Source organism: Furipterus horrens, unplaced genomic scaffold, assembly GCF_987537825.1.
Source record: "Furipterus horrens unplaced genomic scaffold, mFurHor1.1.pri manual_scaffold_3, whole genome shotgun sequence".
NCBI classification, from domain to species: Eukaryota; Metazoa; Chordata; class Mammalia; order Chiroptera; family Furipteridae; genus Furipterus; species Furipterus horrens.
This window is the reverse complement of record NW_028327173.1, coordinates 101,578,659-101,603,945: the sequence shown is the minus strand read 5'-3', so window position 1 is coordinate 101,603,945 and position 25,287 is coordinate 101,578,659. Positions and strand designations below refer to the sequence as shown.

The 25,287-nt window shown below is 39.3% G+C and overlaps 1 protein-coding gene across 1 annotated transcript in view; it reads right to left on the bottom strand.

The window, feature by feature from the left end:
* ST6GAL2 (ST6 beta-galactoside alpha-2,6-sialyltransferase 2) overlaps positions 1 to 25,287 on the bottom strand; it is a 52,804-nt gene that overhangs the window by 9,452 nt on the left and 18,065 nt on the right. The window contains exons 2-4 of the mRNA XM_090271778.1: positions 14,305 to 14,402; positions 12,825 to 12,926; positions 9,374 to 9,548 (exon numbers count right to left, since the gene is read on the bottom strand). Of these exons, the coding sequence (XP_090127904.1) occupies positions 9,374 to 9,548; positions 12,825 to 12,926; positions 14,305 to 14,402 (375 nt within the window). The remainder of the gene's footprint in view (positions 1 to 9,373; positions 9,549 to 12,824; positions 12,927 to 14,304; positions 14,403 to 25,287) is intronic.

The window sequence follows — 25,287 nt, the reverse complement described above, 5'->3', positions numbered from 1 at the left end:
TCTTTATAAGAGCAAAATGAAAGCCATGGCATTCCAAGTAAATAATTTTTTACCCTCAGTCAGGCTATAATACAGTCAAAATGACTTCACGGTACCAAATAACAAGGTCAATCTTTAATACTCAAGTAAAGGTGAAAGAAAGAAATGCTATTCATATGTGAACAACTAGCTCCCCAGTGGGCTTTGGGTAAGAAATCCAATAAGATGAATCATCTAGATTATCCAATAAGATGGATCATCTAAATTGGTATGATCCATGTTACTTTCTTTTAATTTGAAAAATGCAAGTGCAGACCAAGAGGTGTAAACCCCCTTTAATATTTCGCTGGAGAAAAGGGTGGTACAAGTAATATATTTCCAATGTATCTATTGACGTGCCTCTTTCTCGGAACTGTAAGGACAAATATGGACTAATCAGGAATTCAAAGAAAAAGCAGTATGAGGACTTAACAACAATTATCAAAATGTCATACCCTTTAGTCAGCACTAATACTTCTGGGAACTTAAGGGAATAGGTTAAAGAAAAAAATATTGAATCAACTATAGCATATCATTAGTACATAGATATAATAACGACTCATCAATATAATTGTTTTGATTTATCTTAATGAAAAAAGGTCTTTATACATTTGGGGATATAGTCTCATTTGATCTAGCATAAAGTTTTAGATGAGATACATCACAATAATAGTAAACAGTAAATATTAGCTATTGTACTAGGCACATTCTACTTCAGAGATAAAGGTACTATCAGTGTCTTCTAGTTGAAAAAAGCGAGGCTTGGATACATTCAGTAACTTGCTTAAGATCACATATTTAGTTGACTGTTTGAGCCATGATTTGATCCTGGTCTCTATAGAGCCTAAAGTTTTAACCACACATAAAATGGTACAAAAGAAGGTGGGTATCCTTCTATGTGTGAGACCAGATGAACCACAGGTGAGAGTGTGAGGTGACATAAGTTACAGCTTCCCATTCTTTTGTTCCTCCCTGCACTCATTAAGCTAACATTTATGGTGTGCCTGTTTTACGGTGCCATGAATTGAAGGAGCCTCATTTATTACAACAATGTTTAGAATAAGTAAATCTAGATGAGGTCAAAATTTGGACAATTATAGACTAAAATAAAATCAGGACGGCATACTGAGAGTGGGAGAGTTACTTGGTATTAAAAAAATGTTTAAATATTTTATTAGAATGTATATATCTCCCCTTCTTATAGATTCTGTAAAGGAGAATCTTCAAAAAAAGTTGCAAAAAAAAAAAAAAAAATCTTCTAAAGCAAGAGAGTCACTCTACTCCTTAAGGTTTACTGAAAGATTTTCAGTAATGTCTATGGCAGGCAAAGTAATCTCTCTAAATCTCCTCTGACATATGTAAATAAAATGAGATTGCTTAAAAAGTTAGTCAAGTTTTCACTAATTTCCACTTGATGACCTTGTTTCCAAAAGTCAAAATGTATTTGTACAGTCATATTTAAATGTTTTGGAAGTCATTCAGTATTCAGTGCGTGACTATGAGTTTTTTGGTAAAATTGTGATAATATGATGTTAAAAAGGTAGAAAATATGGTTTAAAAATATTCACTTAGGAATTTGAGATGACTAACTTCAGTATACATCATAGATATTAAAACAAAAAAGATCATACTAACATTAAATAGGTTTGATATGACAGTATAGTTTAACTCATTTAATATTAAAGTTTATTTATATTGCATCAACATTATAATTGTTCACTTATGTATTTCTAATTAAGTTTCATTATAAAAAAGCATAATAAATTATTAGCTTTGATAAATTCTCTACATAAGTGAACTGCAAACTAAGAGGTTCTTACTTCAGTGCTAGGTCAACGTGTTCATCAAATTCTACAACTCGCCACTCCTTCTCTATAAAAGAATAGTCTTTTCATTTGTAGATAAGCAAGAATAATTTATTTAGCTGCAAAGTATTTGTGCCCAAATCTGATTGTACTAGGACATCTTGCTCAAAAGAGGTCTTCTCCATAAGAACTGATAATACGTAGACCCCACAGAACCCAGGAAAAGCAAAGCCCTGTGACTCTCAGGCATTGTGACCAGGACATTGCTGCTGCGGAAGCATCTCCAGGCCCACTCTCAATAAAAACACGCCGAAAGGTGTGCTTCCCTTTCCCAGCATGCCAACCCCCACCCCAGTTTCTATTCAACAAGGCAAACCCACAAGATTTGTGTGCCATCAAGGAGGCTGCTGGTACAAAAAGATGTTATACTTCCTGAACAAAAGATGCTTGTTGAACCATCTGCTCAGATGCTACTGAGAGGCTAGTTTCCTGAAATCCATGAAGAGTTGGGACCTTACTTTTTGTTTCCCCAACTTATACCCCACTAGTCAGTATATCCAAGAACCTGGTTCCCAAGATGATGGAACCAACCAACTAACCAATGAAACTAATAAAAATCCATTAAAAAATATGTTCATTGATTCTAAAGAGAGCAGACAGGGGTGGAGAGACAGAGAGGGAGAGAGGGAGAGATGGAGAGAGAGGGAGAGAAGGAGAGAGAGAGAGAGAGAGAGAGAGAGAGAGAGAGAGAGACTGAGAGACAGAGATTGTTGTGAGAGGGAAACATTGACAGGCTGCCTCCCACATGTGCCCTGACCTGGAATTGAACCCCCAACCCTGTAGTGCACAGGATGACACTCCAACCAATTGAGCCACACCAGCCTGGGCAAAAACCCACTTTTAAGAAGGTATTTACAATCAGTCATTACATATGCAGTAAAACGAGTCTATCACGTGAGTAAATTTTATAGCTATCTTTTCAAAGAAACAAAAAGGATAATGTATTTGTAGAATTCTGGGTTCTCCTACTGAGCCAAATGCCTATCACTGGGATGGTATGTCTATCAATATAGAGAACCTGTGGACTATATTTCTAAAATTCCCTCCAACTTTAAGATTCTAAACAGTTCAAAGAATGGTTCTCAAAGTACAGTCCCATCAGTTGGCATGACTTGAGAAGCTATTAGAAATACAAATTCTTGTGACCTTCAACTGTTCAGAAACTTTAGGGGTAGGCCCACAATCCTCCTTCTTTCTTCTTCTTCTTCTTCCTTTCTTTCTCCTCTTCTTCTTCTTCTTCTTTTTTTTTTTTTGAGAGAGAGAGAGAAATTTGTCGTTCCACTTATTTATGCTTCTTGTATGTGCCCAGGCTGGGGATCAAACCTGCAACCTGGGCATATGTAGACAATGCTCTAACTCAGCTAGTTGGCCAGCACTCAGATATCCCTTAAAAAATCTGTAGTAGCCAGCTACTAGCATGGTCCCCAATGGTCAGTACCTAGTATTCACATCTTTGCGTAGTTCCACATCGCAATAATGAGGCTGACTTGTACAGTAAACAGAAAGTGGCCGAAGTGATAGTTTATGATACCATGAAAAGTGCTGTGACCTCCTCCATTCTTGCTCTCTCTCTCAGATTCCTTGCTCTAGGGCAGCCAGCTGCCATGCTGTATGGAGACTCAAATACTCAAGCAGCCCTATGGACAGGTCCATGTGACCTCTGACCAACAGCCATCATACAAGTGGCTACCTTAAAAGTAGACTGGCTGGCTTAAGTCTAAATAGCATGACTGCACCTCCTGAAAATACTAAGCCAATCTGCTCCCAAATTACTAACCCACAAAAACTGTATGAGATAATAAATGCTTATTCTTTTCAGTATCTGAGTTGTGGGGTAATGTGCTTTGCAGCATTAGGTAACTAGCATACAAACCCTCTGGGTGATTCTGGTGCATGCTAAACTTTGAGATCCACTGAGCTAGAACATTCATCCGTTCTCCAAATAATTATTTTTTTCTATTTACTGTGTGTGCCAGACTAAGAGCAGGAACCTAGACCTCCACACATCCTACTCTTTTCCTTCACTGCACTTATCACAGACTGTATATTTTATTTATGTGCACATACCTACATAACGTCTGTCACCCACTACACTGTTAGTTCTGGGATCAGGACCTTCGCCTGGCTTCCTCACTACCACAACCCTGGGACCCAGCCTGTGCTCGGCACATAAGAGGTGCTCATCTAATATCAGCTTGTGGATTATGTTTCCTCTCTACCTTCACTGCCTTCCTCTTACACAGTGAATTCAGCCCCCAGGATCAGGCCTCTAAATAGTACCAATAATATTACGTTTAAGGGGCCAGGTGTGTTCCCCTGGGAATCTAATAGCCATTGGCTAAATTTCCATAAAAAATATACATCTTTTGTGTTCAAAATAGTCACCTTTCAGAGTCCTCTACTTTACACATGCAGGTTCATAAACGCATACAGGGAAAATGTGTGCAGTAGGTTTTGAGAGGTAAGACATTAAGTGTGAGACAGTTTTTCGCAGCTGGATGAGCAGCACATCAATAAAGAAAAGGAGTCATCTGCTTTGCCTCCAGGTGGAGCCCTGTGCAAATCAGGAAAGCAGAAAGTCGAGGGGTTGCTATGTAGCTCCTCTTCTCTGATGGTAAGTGTCCACTGTCCTCACTGTGCACCTGGCCAAACCCACAACTGTGTGCATGAAAACAGCCTAACCTCGCTGATGGGCTCGATGATGGCTTCTTTTGTTCGGTAACTGACATCACAGGTTAGTGTGTTAGGAAATGATGAGGTGGTGAGACAATAAGTCAAAAGCTTTTCAACAGGACCTTAGAACATGAGGGGACATTTGGAGAACACTTTTTGATAAAAGAAAAAAAAACACTCACTGATCTTTAAAAATTCTGGAAGATACATTAAGATGCAGGTGACATCATTTTACTGATATATGAGAATGTCAGACAAATTAAAGAATGGACTCTGACTCTAGTATATTTCTGAACAAGATCAAGAAGAGGTAGAAAGGTTGTAACATTGGCAGGAGAGTCAGAGGGTGACAGGGCTCTGCTGGGTAGAGCTTGGCCAGGCTATATCTCCCGGCCATCTTTAGTGAGGAGCTCACACTGAGATATGACTGGGACAAGAGTGGCATGTAAAGTCAATGATGTTAGGCCATGCCTTCCACACATTGGCATCCCCACTGACCCCAGCCTGCCTAGTAGGAACTTAATGACACTTTATCAACTTGCTCTTTTTCATTCTTTTGTGACTAGCAAAAGCTAACAGTGCTGCCTGCAGAACTTTCTGTGATGATGGAGATGTTCTCTGTCTGCATTCCCAATACAGCAGCCAGTGGGAGCATGTGGCCCTGAAACTTGAAATGGGGCTAGTAACGCTGAGGAACTGAAGTTTTCCTCTTATTTAGTCCTAACTGACTTAAATGCATATAGCCATTTATGGCTAACAGCTGCCATACAGGACAGAGCACTGCTACAAAATAATCACAACTGCAAGTTAGCCACTAACTTATCTTTTCAAAGGTTTTTAAAAAATGTATCTTATTGATTATGCTATTACAGTTGTCCCAATTTTCCCCTTTGCACACCTCCACCCGGTTACCCCCTTCCCTCCAGCAATCCCCCCACTTATTTCATGTCCATGGGTCATGCATATAAGTTCTTTGGCTTCTCCATTTCCCATACTATTCTTAAGAACCCCCTGTCTATTTTCTATCTACCTTTTATGTTTCTTAATCCCTATACCTTTTCCCCCATTCTCTCCCTTCCCCCTCCCAGCTGATAACCCTCCAAATGATATCCATATCTATGATTCTGTTCCTGTTCTAGTTGTTTGCTTAGTTTCTTTTTTTTTTTTAGATTCAGATGTTGATAGTTGTAAGTTTGTTGTAATTTTAATGTTCATAGGTTTGATCTTCTTTTTCTTTAATAACTCCATTGAACATTTCATGTAAAAATGGCTTGGTGATGATGAACTCCTTTAGCTTTACCTTGTCTGGGAAGCACTTTATCTTCCATTATAAATGATAGTTTTGCTTGGTAGAGTAAACCTGGTTGTAGGTCCTTACTTTTCATCACTTTGAATACTTCTTGCCAGTGCCTTCTTGCCTGCATTTTCTTTTGAGAAGTCAGCTGATAGTCTTATGGGAACTGCTTTGTAGGTAACTCTCTCCCTTTCTCTTGCTGCCTTTAAGATTCTATCTTTATCTTTAACCTTTGGCATTTTAATTATGCTGTGTCTTGGTGTGGCCCTTTTTGGGTCTAACTTGTTTGGGACTTTCTTTCTAGACTTGTATGCCTCTTTCCTTCACCAAATTAGGGAAAATTTCCTTCATTATATTTTCAAATAAGTTTACAATTTCTTGCTCTTCCTCTTCTCCTGGCATCCCTATAATTTGGATGTTGGCACTTTTGGAGATATCCCAGAGTGTTCTTAAACTCTCCTCATTTTTAAAATTTCTTGTTCCTTCATTTTGTTCTGGTTGAATGTTTGTTTCTTATGTTCCAAACTGTTGATTTGAATCCTGGCTTCCTTACCTTCACTGTTGGTTTCTTGTAGATTTTTATTTATTTCACTCAGTGTAGCCTTCATTTCTTCCCTTATGCATTTGCTGTACTCATTGAGTTCTCTGAGCATACTTATCACCAGCATTTTGAACTCTGCATCTGATAGGTTGGCTATCTCTGCTTTGCTTAGCTCTTTTTCTGGGGTTCTGTTATGTTCTATTATTTCATTTGGGCCATGTTTCTTTGTCTCCTCAACTTGGCAGCCTCCCTGAGTTTGTTTCTGTGTACTAGGTAGAGCCACTTTGTCTCCCTGTCTCAGCGTACCTGTTATGTTGTATGGGGCAGAGCCTTGGGTATTTGCCAGGGTGGGGTAACTCGCTTCACCACTTTGTGTCTCCGTGCGGAGGGAAGGGGGTCAGGGAGGGGGCAATGGAACTGCTGCCTGACTTCTGGAGGCTTGCCTGGCACTCATCCAATTTCCAGTCACTTACCCACTTCCTGTATGTGACTGCTGCTTCTCCAGCTGCTGCCCTGGTGGCGGTACCCTGAGTGGGTGGGTTTGCATACATTCCAAGCCTGTGTAGCCCCTATAAATGGATTCTCTTGGGAAACTGGAAGTTTCTTCTGCTGCCTTAACCCCCGCTGGTTTTCATAACCAGCAGTTATGAGGCTTTATTTTTCCTAGTTCTGGAACCCTGGGCTGTGTGATCTGGCCTGGGGCTGGGATTGCTCGCTCACAAGGTATCCCCCCAATTTTTACCCACCATATGTGAATTTTTATCCACCCATTCTGCTGCCTCATGGCCACACCTTGCCCTCTCCACCCCAGCTCCCCATCTCTGTCCCTCCTACCTGTCTGGATGAATACAGTTTCTTTAAATCCTTGGTTGTCAGACTTCCATACAGTTCAAATTTTCGGCAGTTCTGCATGGTTTTTCTTTTGAGGTTAGTTGTGATTCTTCTCATGGTTGTGCAAGGAGATGAAGCATGTCTACCTATGCCTCCATCTTGACTAGTAGACCCTCAAAGATTTTATTATTTGCATTTGTCACACGAGCATATGGAGGCTCACAGGATTAAGCAACTTGCTCATAATAAGAAAGCTAGTAAATGGTAAAGAAGAATTCACATTCAGTCTGTCCAACCTGATGACATTCTTGCAAAGACATCAAATTGCAATCTCCCTTTTTCATGTAAAAGAAGACTTAAAGGGAAGTATCAACTCTGAAAATTCCAAATTTCAGTAAATAGCTATGAAAGGAAGCTGGCCTTATATATGTTATATGATTAGTCTCAACAAAAACACATGGGGAAATCTTTTTTCCAGCTATGACTATCTCAAACTACATCATAATAAGTATATCTGACAGGCCCCTAATGTGCCTTAAAACTCTTGCTCTAATCAAGTATTAGCCAAATTACTTCACGAGAAGGCAACAATAAGGAAAAAGGCTTTATTAAACTTCTTCACATCCTATTATGCTATCTAAGTATTACATTATTCTGTTCTGTTCACCCTTTGTTAACAAACTAGATTATCTTATTTTCCCCCTAAATCAATAGGCTCCAATGGAACTGTACAAAAGATAAAGAGGTTAGGATCTCAAAAGAGTGATTTGGAAATAGAGTGTCAAAGGCATGACTTCGAAAATCAAAAGAGGGGGATCCATGATTAAAAATAATATGCAGAATCATAACGTAAATTTTGTCTTGAATTCTGCATAAAATAGTCACATTATTACAATACCAAAAACCCAATCCAACATCTGCAAGCCCCAATTCAGATATTGTGTATGTTCTGTGTACCCATAATAAAACCAGCGTTATCTCCTTAAATCTCTCATTTATTCATAGGCATCCACTATGCAGCCCAAGTTAAGGTACAGGATTATACATTCAGTGAAACTAGGGTGGAGAATATAATAGTTTCTATGCACAAGACTAATATCCTTTGGTTCTTAGCTTTCATATTTCCAAGGAGATCTAAGAAATTCCTTAATGTTACCAAACTCAGTAAAATCAAAGAAATAATGGGGCAATAAGCTGAAACATAGGTAAAGAAATGGGGTAAGACCACAAATTTTGAGGATCAAAGCCTGGCTGAAAAAGAAAAAAACATAATAAGCCAAATATGATAATCTTGTTATATAAAATCTCTTTTTGGATTAGAGCTAGTGGGCTCTAGTGGTGAGAACTGTAAAAAGTGCTAGAATTAGTCTCATCAAAGTCTGGACCAACTATCCTGTGTCCACATATTTAGCTCCCCAGCCTGGCTTCAGGTCAGCAATGTGCACCAGAGTGGGTGGTGGATCAAAGATGGCTGAGGTGGGGTCTATGCATATTCCCCTTGAAGCTGATAGGACCTTAAATCCGCTAACACATAGAGCACAGTACAGTGATGTTGTGCATGTCTCCAGGCCTCAGCCTTAAGAAACTGGCAGCTTTCATTTCTTGTCTTTTGGGACACTTGCCAGGAGCCCATGTAAGAAGTCCAGTTACCCTGAGACCACCATGTAAGAGAACACGTGCAGCCATAGGTGGACAGCCCCAACTAAGACCAGCCTCCCAGCTGTCTCTTCCAAGGGGCCTGTTGTGAGAAACAAGCTGTCCAATGAAGCAAATGAAGTCAACCAAGTGACCCCCAGAAATGCCTGTGGAACAACAGAATTGTCCAAACAAGCCCATCCTGACCTACAAGATCATGAGAGAAAATAAAGTAGTGCCTTCTTAGACCTTGGAATTTGGGGGCAGTAGGTTATGCAGCAACAGAAAATGGAACAGAATGTTTCTTCTTCAGTTAGTCTATTTTTCCTCTAAAACCATCTATTAGTTGCTCTTATTATATAACATGAATATATATTTATTAACACATTGCATACGGGTGATGAGAATTCTTGTCATTTCTAAAAGGCATTTAAATTCCCTGGTATGCAATGTGTTAATTATCAGGCCTAACCCTGCCTGTGCACCCAATCTTTCCAATTTTTAATATATACCTACCAATGAAGCCAGAAGATGGTGGGTTAGGCTGAATCTTCTCCTTAGTGTTCTCCTGGATAATGTCCCAAAGCTGCCATATAAATTTAGGATGAAGAATGTAAAATGGCTGATTTGGGTTTCTCTGACGATGCTGAACATATGGAGTGAACAGGTTGTAATCTGGCTTCTTGTACCACTAAGAGAAAAAAAAAAATCAACACAATCAACTACTGAGGACCACACTGTGAAAAGGACACAGGGCAGCACCCAGGAGGGAGGGATTCAGAGGTGGAGGAGGGAATGAGTACAAAGAGAGAAAAGGGTTCTAGCCCTGAGGGTCTGACACTTTATTCTTTAGTAACGTTGGGGAGATGGCTAAGGCAGCAGTCAGCAGACTTTCTGTAAAGGTCCAGATAATCAACATGTTTTGTTTTTTGGGTTATACAGTCTGCAGCAACTACTCAACTCTGTCTTTGTACTGGGAAAGCAGCCACACAAGATCCAAGATAAAAGGCATGGCTTTGTTCCGATAAAACTCACCACATAGAAGAATAAATTCAAAATGGATTAAAGACTTAAATATTAAAACCCAAACCATAAAAATCCTAGAAGGAAACATAGACATTGCTTGCAGTAATATTTTATCTAATATGTCTCCCCAGGCAAGGGAAACAAAAGAAAAAATAAACAAATGAGACTACATCAAGCTAAAAAATTTTTGCACAGCAAAGAAAGCCATCAATAAAATAAAAAGACAACCCACAGAATGGCAGAACATATTCGACAATATATCTGATAAGTGGTCAATATCGAAAATGTATAAAGAACTTACAAAACTCTACACCAAAAACCAAACCATCTAATTAAAAAATGGGCAAAGGATCTGAATAGACACTTCTCCAAAGAGGACATACAGATGACCTATAGACATATAAAAAGATGCTCAATGTCACTAATCATCAGAGAAGTGCAAATTAAAACCACAATTGGATATCATCTCACATCTGTCAGAATGGCCATCATTAATAAATCAACAGACAACAAGTGTTGGTGAGGATGTGGAGAAAAGGGAACTCTTTTGCACTGTTGGTGTGAATGCAGATGGTGCAGCCACCATGGAAAGCAGTATGGAGATACTTCAAAAAATTAAAAATGGATCTGCCCTTGGTCCAGCGATCCCACTCTGGGAATATATCAAAAGAAACCCAAAACACTAATTTGAAAAAAACATAAGCACCCCTATGTTCATTACAGCATTATTTATAATCACCTAAGTGTCCATCAGTAGATGAGTGGATAAAACAACTATGGGACATTTAAACAATGGAATACTACTCAGCTGTAAAAAAGAAGAAAGTTTTACCTTTTGCAACAGTATGGATGGACCTGGAGAACTTTATTTTAAGTGAAATAAGCCAGTCAGAGAAAGACAAATACTGTACCATATGATTCCACTCATATGTGGAATCTAATGAACAAATTGAACTAACAAGCAAAATAGAGACAGACTCATAGAAAGAGAGCAGGATGACAGCTAAGAGGGATGGAGGTTAGGGGGTAGAGGGATAAAGCAAAAAGGTAAAGGACTTATAGAAATGGACAACAGTTGGGGTGATTTCAGGAGGGAAGGGGTTATATGGAGTTAAATGGCAATGAAAAAAATACAAAAAAACAACAAACTTTATTTAAAAACCAGGGCCAGATTTGGCTCATGGTTGTAGTTTGCTGACCCCTGGGCTTAAAAATGTTTTCCAACTCTAATCTATAATGACAAAGCAAATCAGTTAAAGCCTATGCCTGGGGTTAGGGTTGGAAAGACTGATAGGTGGGGCACAAGGGAACTCTCTGGAGTGATTAAAAATATTCTATTTCTTAATTGTGGTGGTAGATAATGACTATATATTTAATACTCATCAAAATGTATACTGTAAGTATATATTAATTAATTGTACATAAAATATTTTATAAAAACAATTAACTATAGGTTGGTTTAAAAAATGTTTGCAGAAGTATCTCAGGTACCACCATGAAATGGAATTTGGAGTACATATATGGAGGACAGGCTCAGCTCAAAGGGCTTAAGGCCCCTTGCTCCCTTCAAACAGATACTCTGGTCTACAGTAATATCCCATGGAATATTCCAAGGTTGAATATGTTCTGTTTTAAGAATATTGAGAATAACTGGGCCAGATCATCTTAAGTGAACTATGGTTCCAAGCCCTGAGGCAGTGGGAAGGGTGCCAGAAGGACATGGACTTGCTTCTCTACTCCTCCTCCCACTCCTGACCCAGAGGTATTGAAGGCCAGGCTCCACAGGCAGCAGCCCTGTCACATATTCAGCACCACCATCGTCCAGTCCAATGGGGCTAAACAGAGCAAAAAACAAGGTCCAACAGCTAGAAGTTCTCTGTCTGTCCACGAACTGCAAGAAACTACTAGATCTTAAAGCCAGAGAACCTCAGGCTGGGAAGGAAGCTGGAAAGTTCAAATACGGATTTGATGCTTGATTCTCAACAGAGGGTACATATGAAAACCTACCAGGCTTTCTCAAAAAACACACATCAATGCTGAATGCTACAGTGAACTGGGGCTCTGATAGTTATATGGGAAAAATACTCTGCAGGTGGTTCTGATCAGCAATCCTGGTGAACAGCTGGTTAGTAATCAGCTCAGTAAAGGTCCAATCTCAGTGTCAAGGTGAACACAGACCAAACACTCCTTTCACCCTTGGACAGCTCCCTTAGAAAGCTGCCACTTGGTGGAGCCAAGATAGGTTCCCCTCAACAAGACTGCATTCTCTTGAGTCATAGCAGAACAAGTCGAAAAACACTCATTGGCACAGCATCTTCCACAAGTTAAATTATCATCCATCTTCCCAGCCCTCTTAAAAAAACACTGCACTAGCTTTCATCCAAGGTTTCACCAAGAGTAATCAGCTGCTTGTCTAGATAGGCAATGATTTACCAGAAAGTCATGTATATGACTTGCTTACATTTTGATGGCTAGTAAAAATTTTGTTTATGTTATATCACAAGATTAAATAGGTTTAGAAGCTAGAGCCAAAGAGTGACACACTCAAGGAAAGCCTATAACAGGTTCATTTAAATAATAATAAGCTACTGATACAAAAATTTAGATTTTCTAGCCAAGGACTTCCAATTTATTTCAAAAGGTCTTGTAACTTCTTGGAAGGCGATGTAACCCTATCATAATGGGAACAATTTCAGTTTAATCAGCCCAACCTCCAGTGTAACTAGGAATTTCTGAACATTTGGACATTAAAAAAAAAATCCTGCTCCCAGTATGGGAGAAGGTATCAAAATAATATGGATCACATGTATTTAAGTAGCACCCACAATCAGTTTCATTATGTCTACCAAAGCTTAATCCTTTATTTGCTCCTATGAGTAAATGGTCAAAGGTACCTTCTGACCATTAGGGTTGAGACAGGGGCAACAAAGGAAAAACTTACCAGGTTAAGATTTGCAGAATAAGGAGCGGGGTCCCAGGCCACCAAAATGACATCTTTATACAGTGAACTTTCAATGAAGTGATGGTTGGGGTTGGTCAGAATCTGCAAATGCATAGAAAAATCACTTCAAAGCAAGTATTTGGTTCTTCAAAGTAATATTTTAAATAGAGACGAAAAATATTTTTTCCTTGTTCTGATGCATTTTTAAAAAGTTCCTAAGACTTTGTTTTCCTCTGGGGGAGAGAAGAGAGGCTGGCATCACATGTTAAATCACTTAAAAGAAATGTTTGGAGAACTAAAATTGTTTTGAAATCCACCAGTTTTTACATTTTTACCAAGCACTGCAGTCATATCTAGTGGCATTGAATCAGCTCCTGAAAGGTGTAACCCCCTGGCTAATTCAGGCCCCCACAACCTTCTACAATTGCCTTCATAGGTAATTTGGAGAGAGAGTTGCAGCTGGGGATGAACTGAATTATGAAGTTGCCTCCAGCGCACTAGTCTCAGGACAAAGAGATCACAGCAGGCCAGTCACCTGAGTCAGCCCTGGAATGACTGTCCTCCATCTGTGGCCCTATTTAGTCCTGGATGAGTTCTTCAATCTCACCTGCCAAGTATCATTTTTTAAAGTACAGTTTTGAAAAAATAATATATTGTTTTCCTCAGTTTTAAGGTGCAATTTTTTAGTTTTTTTCTTCACATTTTAATGTTTCTGAAGTTAAAATGTATCTTACAGGTTACATGTATTTTAATTTGGTGGGATTTATCTTCTCTCTGAAAAGCTATTGTTAAATGAATGATGACTCATACAATCAATGGCATCTATAAATTAAGAAAATATGGTAATTGTTTTTTACCTTGTTGTATGCTGCCTGGCTCAGGGTAGAAGGCAGAAATATAACCTTTTATTCTGCAAACACTCATCATAAATCATTTATCACCTCATGTTTTTCTATATAGTTTGAAACTCTAGAAATTATTGTGATTTGTTCTGAGGATGATTTTGTTACAAATTTGGAAAACATTAAGAATACCAAGAAAAGATATATTTTCATTTTCAATTCAACAATCCATTTTAATTTTTAAAATTTTCAAATAACAGACTAAAGTTTTCAAGCTACCCTACTGGCCTTGAATTTTGTACCTTTGCTTTTCTCTCCTTTACCCTCTGCCTTCTCATGGCAATGACTTCTTCCAAGTTTAATACCTTTTCTAAGTCCACAGGATGCAACATGGTAAGTCTATGAATATATACATATGTACAGATTTTTCATTTTGATCTTACTCATTTTTTTCTGTTCATGTCACACACGAATTCCCATTTGTTTACATTTTTTCCTCATTCATTCTTTGTAATTACAAGACCCATAGAAATAAGGAAGATCATGATTATTGGTAATTGAGTAATTTCTTTTCACTTGTCCAGTTAAACTATTTACCTATGGAATGCACATCCATGAAAACATTCCACCCATCTTACCTGGGAATTAATGATGCGCACAGTAGTTTTATTTCCAACATCTTTCTCATAGCCACGTGTAGGAGCAGCGTTAAATCTCAAAACTGCATCATGAGAATCTAAGGGCACATAAGTGAGAAACACTTTTTTTTCTCTGTAGAATAAACAATCTAGGATAATATCTTAAAGCAAATCTTTCTATATCTTAAGCTAATTAGACACCAACAATTAAGAGATGCACACACATACTTTTCAGTATACTGTTATTTAGAATGAGATACTGCTTAGGGGCAAATCAACATGGAAATAAAAATACATTCACTTACAATTGGTCCTAAATCATTTAAGTTATATAGAGATATGTATGGGTTCACATTTTTTAAAGGGTTGTGCTTTTTGCAGTCATTCTCGTAAAGATCCCAAAACATTTTGAAGATGGAATCCATGGAACCAGGTAAGGATACTATAATCAGGATGCTTGCCTGTGGCTTCTTATTGCTTGTAGAGAATGGAGGCTGCCCCCAGTGCCTCTAACAGTGCTACCAGAACCAAGATCAAGTGTGTGTCTCACATAGTGAGAGCCCCAGCCTTCAATGCAACTTTATCACTTTTGTGCATCTCTACATACGCTGACCATGCCAGGCAGACCCATGTGAGAGCAATCTTAGGGCATTTTTTTGTTTCTAGCAATGGCTTGACTTAGTACCTCAACAGGAGGAAGGGACAGACCACCAATGGTTTGGCTACCAAGGCTATTTATAGTCCATGAGGGCAATCTTGGCTTACTGAGCTTCAACCACAACATAAGTCTATGTCTCTCTTCATTTGACTTGACAAACTTTCTCAACTTCTCTGAGGTCCCCAAAACAAGGCTCCATATTGTGGAGGCTGACAAAGAAGACAAGCTAATGGAAGAGGAAAGTGGGCTCACCTGACTAAGGGATCGACTATGGGAGATATGTTCTCTTTCCACAAAGCATTCTACATATGGGGTTGGCCAAAGAGTCTATTTAGTCTTTTCTGTAAAATAAGACACATTTTTTATTTTCACCAATAACTTATTGATTTGGATATTCTGAGTATTTCAGCTATCTCCTGAGTGGTATAATGTGGATTGTTCTCAATTAATATCTTGATTCAATCACTATCAATTTTAACTGGTCTACCCAACCATGGAGCATCATCCAGCAAGAAATATCCAGCATGAAATTTTGCAAACCACTTTTGACGCATTCAATCAGTCACAGCACCTTCTCCATACACTGCACAAATCTTTTTTTGTGTTTCAGTCATATTTTTACCTTTCTTGAAATAATGATGCATACTTTATCAAAATTATTGCATATTTTCTTCTCTCTTCAATATTAAAAAGGCTACACAAAAATACACCAGTTTTTTTAAGTATGTTTTATTGATTATGTTGTTACAGTAGTCCTAATTTTTTTCCCCTTTGCTTCCCTCTGCCCAGTATCCCCTGTCCCCCAGCAATCCCACCTCCCTTAGTTCATGTCCATGGGTTATGTATATAAGTTCTTTGGCTTCACTCTCTCCTATATTATTCCTAACTTCCCCCTGTCTACTTTGTACCAACCAATTATGCTTCTTAATCTCTTCGCCATTTCTTCATTTCTCCCCCTTCCCCCTCCCAGTAGATAACCCTCCAAATGATCCCTATACCTATGATTCTATTCCTTTTCTGGTTTGCTTAGTTGGATTTTGTTTTTATTTTTTAGATTCAGTTGTTGATAGTTGTGAGTTTGTTGTCATTTTAGTGTTCAAAGTTTTGATCTTCTTATTCTTAAATAAGTCCCTTTAACATTTCATATAATAATGGCTTGGTGATAATGAACTCCTTTAGCTTTACCTTCTCTGGGAAGCATTTCATCTGCCCTTCCATTCCAAATGATAGCTTTGCTGGATACAGCAATCATTTTATTTTAATTTTTTTATTTTTTGTTTTTCAATTACAGTTGTCCCCTTTTCTCCCAATGTCTCTCCCCCACCCAGCCCACCCCATCTCCCGCAATCATATCCCTCCCCGTTGTCCATGTCCATGAGTCATTTATATACCTTCTTTGACTAAACCCTTCCCTTACTTATCCCCCTTCTCTACCTCCCCCCTTCCCCCTATTGACTGCTTTTCTGCTCTTTGTTCTATTTAGTTCTTTTGTTTGTGTTGTTCTTTAGTTTCCTGTATTAGGTGATATCATAAGGTATTTTTCTTTCTTTGCCTGGCTTATTTCACTAAGCAAGATTCTTTCTAGTTCCATCCATGTTGTTGCAAATGGCAGGAATTGCTTCTTTCTTTCTGCTACATAGTATTCCATTGCGTAAATGTACCACTGTTTTTTTTTAATTAATTAATTAATTTATTTATTTTTTGGTTTTTCAATTACAGTTGTCCCCTTTTCCCCCAATTTCTCTCCCCCACCCAACCCACCCCCTCTCCCGCAATCATATCCCTCCCCGTTGTCCATGTCCATGAGTCTTTTATATGGGTTCTTTGACTAATCCCTTCCCTTACTTATCCCCCTTCTCTCCCTCTCCCCTCCCCCCTATTGACTGCTATTCTGCTCTTTGTTCTATTTAGTTCCTTTGTTTGTGTTGTTCTTTAGTTTCCTGTATTAGGTGATATCATAAGGTATTTTTCTTTCTTTGCCTGGCTTATTTCACTAAGCATAATTCTCTCTAGTTCCATCCATGTTGTTGCAAATGGCAGGAGTTCCTTCTTTTTTTCTGCTGCATAGTATTCCATTGTGTAAATGTACCACAGTTTTTTGATCCACTCATCTACAGATGGGCACTTAGGTTGTTTCCAGCACTTAGCTATTGTAAACAGTGCTGCAATGAACATAGGAGTGCATAAGTTCTTTTGAACTGGTGTTTCAAGATTCTTCGGGTATAATCCTAGTATTGGAGTCGCTGGTTCAAAAGGCAGTTCCATTTTTAATCTTTTGAGGTAATTCCATACTGTTCCCCATAGTGGCTGCACCAGTCTGCATTCCCACCAACAGTGCAGTAGGGTTCCCGTTTCTCCACATCCTTGCCAGCACTTGTTGCTTGTTGATTTGTTGATGATGGCCGTTCTGACTGGTGTAAAATGGTATCTCATTGTGGTTTTTATTTGCATCTCCCTGATGGCTAATGATGTTGAGCATTTTGTCATGTGTCTATGGACCTTCTGTATGTCCTCTTCGGAGAAGTGTTTGTTCAGGTCCCTTGCCCATTTTTTAATTGGGTTGTTTGTTTTCTTGATGTTTAGTCGTATCAGCTCTTTATATATTTTGGAAATCAGTCCCCTGTCTGTGATGTCATTGACAAATATGTTTTCCCATATGGTTGGTTTCCTTTTCATCTTGCTGATGTTTTCTTTTGCTGAGCAGAAACTCTTCAGTTTGATGTAATCCCATTTATTTATTTTTTCCTTTATTTCTCTTGCTTTAGGAGATGTATCCATGAAGAGATTGTTACGTGAGATATCTGATATTTTCTTGCCTATGTTTTCCTCTAGGACTTTTATGGTGTCACGGCTTACATTTAAGTCTTTGATCCATCTTGAGTTTATTCTTGTGTGTGGTGTAAGTTGGTGGTCTAGTTTCATTTTTTTGCAGGTCCCTATCCAGTTCTCCCAGCACCATTTGTTAAAAAGGCTCTTCTCACTCCATTTTATGTTCCTTCCTCCTTTATCAAAGATTAGTTGACCATAGAGGCCTGGGTTTATTTCTGGACTCTCTATTCTGTTCCACTGATCTATATGTCTGTTCTTATGCCAGTACCAGACTGTTTTGATTACAGTGGCTTTGTAGTATTGTTTGATATCTGGTGTTGTGATTCCTCCTGCTGTGTTCTTCTGTCTCAAGATTGCTTTTGCTATTCGGGGTCTTTTTTGGTTCCATATGAATTTATGGAGTATTTGTTCTAGGTCTGTGAAATATGTCATTGGTATTTTAATAGGGATTGCATTGAATCTGTAAATTGCTTTGGGTAGTATGGCCATTTTGATGATGTTGATTCTTCCCATCCAAGAACATGGTATTTGCTTCCATTTATTTGTTTCTTCCTTAATTTCTTTCTTCAATGTTATGTAATTTTCAGAATAAAGGTCTTTTATCTCTTTGGTTAAGTTTACTCCTAGGTACTTTATTTTTCTTGTTGCTATAGTAAATGGTATTTTCTTTTTTGTCTCTGTCTCTGCTATTTTATTGTTGGTGTACAGAAATGCCTTAGATTTCTGTATATTTATTTTGTACCCTGCGATTTTGCCAAATTCACTTATTATATCGAGTAGTCTTTTAGTGGAGTTTATAGGATTTTCTAGGTATACTATCATGTCATCTGCATATAATAAAAGTTTTACTTCCTCTTTCCCAATTTGGATGCCTTTTATTTCTTTTTCTTGTCTGATTGCTGTGGCTAGGACTTCCAACACTATGTTGAAAAGGAGTGGAGAGAGTGGACAACCTTGTCTAGTTCCTGAGTTCAGGGGGAATGCTTTCAGTTTTTGTCCATTGAGCATGATGTTGGTCTCAGGCTTCTCATATATAGCCTTAATTATGTTAAGATATGCTCCCTTTATTCCCATTTTGTTGCGTGTTTTCATCATAAATGGGTGTTGTACTTTATCAAATGCTTTTTCTGCATCTATTGAAATGATCATGTGATTTTTGTCTTTCATTCTGTTTAGGTGATGTATTATATTTATTGATTTGCGAATATTAAACCATCCTTGCATCCCTGGAATGAAGCCCACTTGATCATGATGTATGATCTTTTTGATGTATTGCTGGATCCTGTTTGCCAATATTTTATTGAGGATTTTAGCATTGATGTTCATCAGTGATATTGGCCTGTAGTTTTCTTTCTTTGTTGTGTCTTGACCTGGTTTGGGGATTAGGATAATACTGGCTTCATAGAAAGAGTTTGGGATTTTCCCCTCTTCTTGGATTTTTTGGAACAGTTTGAGGAGGATAGGAGTTAGTTCTTCCCTGAATGTTTTGTAGAATTCGCCTGTGAAGCCATCCGGTCCAGGGCTTTTGTGTGCCGGGAGATTTTGGATTACTGTTTCAATTTCCTTCTTTGTTATTGGTCTGTTGAGACTTTCCACTTCTTCTTGATTCAGTTTTGGAAGGTTTTATGTTTCTAGAAATTTGTCCATTTCTTCTAGATTGTCAAATTTCTTGTCATACAGTTGTCTGAAGTAATTTCTAACTATCATTTCTATTTCTGAGGTATCAGTCGTGATTTCTCCTCTTTCATTTCTGATTTTGTTTATTTGTGTCTTCTCTCTTTTTTTCTTGATTAGACTGGCTAGAGGCTTGTCGATTTTGTTGATTTTTTCGAAGAACCAGCTCCTAGTTTTGTTGATCTTTTGGATTGTTTGTTTAGTCTCTATGTCATTTAGTTCTGCTCTGATCTTCATGATTTCATTCCTTCTTCTTGCCCTAGGCTTTGTTTGTTGTTGTTGTTCTAGTTCTTGTAGCATTGTGGTTAGGTTTTTTATTTGAGATTCTTCTAGCCTTTTCAGATATGCCTGTACTGCTGTGAACTTCCCTCTCAGGACTGCTTTTGCTGTGTCCCACAGGTTTTGGGTTGTTGTGTGTTCATTATCATTAGTTTCTAGAAATTTCTTGATTTCTTCTTTGATGTCATTGTTAACCCATTCATTATTTAATAGCATGTTATTCAATCTCCATGAGTTTGGGTGTCTTTGATTTTTTTCTCTGAGGTTGATTTCTAGTTTCAAGGCATTGTGATCTGAAAAGATGCTTGATATGATTTCAATTTTCTAGAATTTGTTGAGGCTTGTTTTGTGACCTATCATGTGGTCTATCTTTGAAAATGTCCCATGTGCACTTGAAAAGAATGTATATTTTGCTTCTTTGGGGTGAAAAGTTCTATATATGTCAGTTAGATCCATGTGGTTTAGTGTGTTGTTCAATGCCTGTATATCCTTGGTGTTTCTTTGCTTTGATGATCTGTCTATTGTTGATAATGGAGTGTTGAAGTCCCCTACTATGCGTGTGTTGTTGTTGATATCCTTTTTGTGGTCTTCTAGTATTTGCTTTATGTATTTGGGTGCTCCTATGTTGGGTGCATATATGTTTATCAAAGTCATATCTTCTTGATGGATTGTTCCTTTAAGTATTATGAAATGTCCTTCTTTGTCTCTTTTTATTGTCCTTGCTTTGAAATCCATTTTGTCTGATATGAGAACTGCTACCCCCGACTTTTTTTTCCGGTCCGTTTGCTTGGAATATTTTTTTATATCCCTTTACTTTCAGTCTGTGTAAATCTTTTGTTTTTAGGTGTGTTTCTTGTAGACAGCAAATATGTGGATCCTGTTTTCTTATCCATTCCGTTACCCTATGTCTTTTAATTGGAGCATTTAATCCATTTACATTTAAGGTTATTATTGACGTGTATTTATTCATTTCCCTTTGTACCTCTGTTCCTCTCCTCTCTTGTTTTTACCTTTTTTTTTCTTAGAACACTCCCTTTAGCATCTCTTGCAATGCTGGTTTGGTGGAGATGTATTCTTTCAGTCTTCCTTTGTCTGAGAAACTCCTTATTTCACCTTCTATTTTGAATGAGAGTCTTCCTGGGTAGAGTATTCTTGGTTGTAGGCCTTTGTTTTTCATTGCTTGAAATATTTTTGACCATTCCCTTCTGGCTTGTAATGTTTCTGTTGAGAAATCAGTTGACAGCCTTATCGGAGCTCCCTTGTATGTTATTTGCTGCTTTTCTCTTGCTGCTTTTAGGATTCTCTCTTTGTCTTGGAATGTTGCCATTTTAACTATGATGTGCCTTGGAGTGGGTTTTGGGGGGTTCCTCTTGATTGGAACTGTCAGTGCTTCTTGGACTTGCATAGCTTTTTCTCTCATCAGGTTCGGAAAATTTTCTGTCACTATTTCTCATATCAGATTTTCAATTCCATGTTCCTTTTCTTCTTCTTCTCGTATTCCGATGATCCTTAAATTATTTTTCCTAATGCTACCCTGTAATTCCCTTACATCTTGTTCATATTTTTTAAATCTTCTTTCATTTTGCTGTATTGTCTGGGAGTTTTTCTCTACATTATCTTCTAACTCACTAATCCGATCCTCTGCTTCGTTTAGTCTGCTTTTGACTGATTCTACTGTGTTTTTCAGTTCAGAGATTGAATTCTTCAATTCTTCCTGGTTCTTGTTAACAGTTTCTATGTCTTTTTTTATGCTGGTGTAGTTCTCTGCAAGTTCCCTGTAATTTTCTTGGAGCTGTTGGTAACTTCCTTGAAGGTTGTCATAGTTGATTTTAAGGATGTCGAGTATATTGAGCTTCTTTACTACCATTGTTTTGAATTCCATGTCTGACATTTGGGCTATGTCTATTTCATCTATCTCTCTTTCTGAGGATTCCTCTTTTCTTTTCATTGAGGGGTTATTTTTGCGTCTTACCATGTTGGATTCTTTTTGTTTTTATTTATTTATTTTTTTTGGGGGGGGGTAGTCTGCTTTGACTTCCCTCCTTTGTGGTGTAATATTCTTTATCGAAGGTCTGGGAGTTTCAGTGGTGCAGTCTCTTTGATCTCCTGAGCCTGATGTTCTTGAGTTACCCTTTATGTCGTTTGTTTATGCTGTTTGGTTATATTTCAGATGTTCTTTTATAGGATCTTCCTTCTGGCTAGTTGGTTGAGAATCACTCTATCCGCTTTGTCTTGAGTTCTTTTGTGGATATGCTGTTAAAGACATAAACACACAGCCCAGGCAGGAGACCCACACCCTCAAAAGGTATCCCCCACTCTATCCTGCTATCGTTAGCCAACTAGCCCGTATTAATATAAAAGTAAAGAGATTTGAGCTTTTATACTATAAGAAGAATAGATAAGAGTTGTTTTGGGGGAGGAAAAATATAATTTTTGATAGAGGGGGTGATAGATTAGTAATATTTGAGACTGTGCAAGCCAGTTAGTAATATTTACATTGTATGTTAATAAAAATAGAAGAAAAGGATAGAAAAATACATAATATAGTAAGAAAGTGGGATTGTATTGTATTTGGGTTTATATAGTAAATATATTATATTATTTAGAGTGATAGGGGGGCTAAGCTAGACACACAAACGAATAAACCACGATTAAAGAGAAAGGATGAGAAGGAGAGGTTATATGCAACACGTTAGAGATAAAGTTTGTTATTATTGGAAGAGGTGAAGGAAAAACACCCCCCAAAAAAATCCCCAAGAAAATAGAAGAAGAAAGAGAGAAAGAGAAGAAAATAAAAAATTTACCACAAACCCCCCCCAAAAACCCCAAAAGGTAAGAAAGAAAGGAACAAAGAAAGATAGAAAGAATAAAGAACAAAGAAAGAAAGAAAAGAGAGAAAAAAATATTGAAAAAAAAAAATATATACCCCCCAACACCCCCCCCGAAAAACCCCAGGAAAAGAATAAAGAAAGAAGGAAAGAAAAGAAATGATTAAGAAGAAAGAAAGAACAAGGGAGAAAAAAATTGGGAGAAAAAATTTGGAAAAAAAAATTTTTTTAAAAAGCGATGTTTTTACTCCGTTTTAGCCTTGGTGTGTTGCCTTCTTTTTCTGGGTCCGCTGCTGGTCTAGTGTGGCAGGTCAGAGGTTCTTGTTTTTTGCAGGACTGGTGTGCGCCCCCGGTTGCAGCTATGGTGCGCGCCCGCGGTTGCCGGCACGGCGCGCTCCCTTGCTGCCCGCTGGAGCCAGTTGAGGTGCCCTTGCGCTCGAGCCCTTGCGCGTGAGCCCCTGCGCGCTCAGGCGGCCCAAGAGTTTTCCCCGTGGTTGGAGCCCACTGCTGCCGGGCCGCGGTGGTTCCCCGTTCGCGCCGAGGTGTCCCTGCGCGCGTCCCTGCACTCGCGGGGGGGCCCGAGAGCTTTCCCCGGGATTGGCGCCCCCTGACCCCGGGCTGAGGTGATTTTGCGCTCCCGCGCCGCCCCGTGCCCTCAGTCCCGCTGAGCCGAGCACCAGGAGTTGGTCTCTGGCCTCTTAGGGCAGGGCCGGGGACACTTGTGCTCAGTGGAAGCAAGCGTCCGTGGGTCGCCTCCTCCCGCTGTGCCCGTGCTGCAGCCGACCGCCTTCCCTCACCCGTCTGGGCGGGCACAAACAGAGCCTGCGCTAGTGGTCTGCTTTCCGGCCTGGGGCCCTGCGCCCACGGGAGCTGTCTAGGGGTGTCTGTGCACGGTTCTCTGCCTGTTCAGTGGGTCCTCCCTGTGCACGTAGGGGCACTGATCTTATGTCCGTTGGGGAGTGTCCGAGGGACGCCTGGACTCACGGCCCCATGCACCTGGGCCAGTGAGTGAGAGCACTTCCCTATGCGCGCCCCGCGACCCAAGGGTAGGGTGGGGAAGTGGATGAGCGCGCCTCTGCGCCTGGCCTCCTCCAGAACGGCCTACCACCCCCAAACTTTCCTCCCCTCTCCACCGTCCACTAGAGAAAAATATAAAGGAGAATTATGTTCTCACTTGCCCGGCAGCACGCTGTCTCCTGTCCTTCAGCGCCAATGCCACTTGGTCGAGTCCCGTCTCTGCCAGCGGGCAGAGATCCACTTTCTGCCTGCCTCCTCTCCGGGCAGCCTGTGGTCGCCAAAAATCCTTTGTGTGCTTCCCGCCGCAGCTCGGGCAGCCGCCCCAGTCAGGAATCCCGTTTCGTTCCCTTTTTCTCCACTATCCTCACTAAACAGGTTGTTCCCAGATGGATTTTCTCTAATCCAGCAGTGCCTTGGCTCAACTCCCACCAATGTCCAGCTGCTCACTGAGATGTTCTGTCTGCAATTAGCCCAAACTGCAGACGGGTCTCCGGAGCCTAAAACCGCAACCTCTCCTCACTCCTCCGCCATCTTACCTTCTCTTGTACCACTGTTTTTTGATCCACTCATCTACAGATGGGCACTTACGTTGTTTCCAGCACTTAGCTATTGTAAACAGTGCTGCAATGAACATATGGGTGCATAAGTTCTTTTGAATTGGTGTTTTAAGATTCTTCGGGTATAATCCTAGTAGTGGAGTCGCTGGTTCAAAAGGCAGTTCCATTTTTAATCTTTTGAGGTAATTCCATACTGTTTTCCATAGTGGCTGCACCAGTCTGCATTCCCACCAACAGTGCAGTAGGGTTCCTGTTTCTCCACATCCTCACCAGCAATGCTGTTTGTTGATTTGTTGATGATGGCCATTCTGACTGGTGTAAAATGGTATCTCATTGTGGTTTTTATTTGCATCTCCCTGATGGCTAATGATGTTGAGCATTTTGTCATGTGTCTACGGACCTTCTGTATGTCCTCTTCGGAGAAGTGTTTGTTCAGGTCCTTTGCCCATTTTTTAATTGGGTTGTTTGTTTTCTTGATGTTGATTGGTATCAGCTCTTTATATATTTTGGAAATCAGTCCCCTGTCTGTGATGTCATTGGCAAATATGTTTCCCCATATGGTTGGTTTCCTTTTAATCTTGCTTATGTTTTCTTTTGCTGAGCAGAAACTCTTTAGTTTGATGTAATCCCATTTATTTTTTCCTTTATTTCTCTTGCTTTAGGAGATGTATCAGTGAAGAAATTGTAACGTGAGATATCTGATATTTTCTTGCCTATGTTTTCCTCTAGGACTTTTATGGTGTCACAGCTTACATTTAAGTCTTTGATCTATCTTGAGTTTATTCTTGTGTGTGGTGTAAGTTGGTGGTCTAGTTTCATTTTTTTGCAGGTCCCTGTCCAGTTCTCCCAGCACCATTTGTTAAAGAGGCTCTTCTCACTCCATTTTATGTTCCTACTTCCTTTATCAAATATTAGTTGACCATAGAGGCCTGGGTTTATTTCTGGACTCTCTATTCTGTTCCACTGATCTATATGTGTGTTCTTATGCCAGTACCAGACTGTTTTGATTACAGTGGCTTTGTAGTATTGTTTGATATCTGGTGTTGTGATTCCTCCTACTGTGTTCTTCTGTCTCAAGATTGCTTTTGCTATTCGGGTCTTTTTTGGTTCCATATGAATTTATGGAGTATTTGTTCTAGGT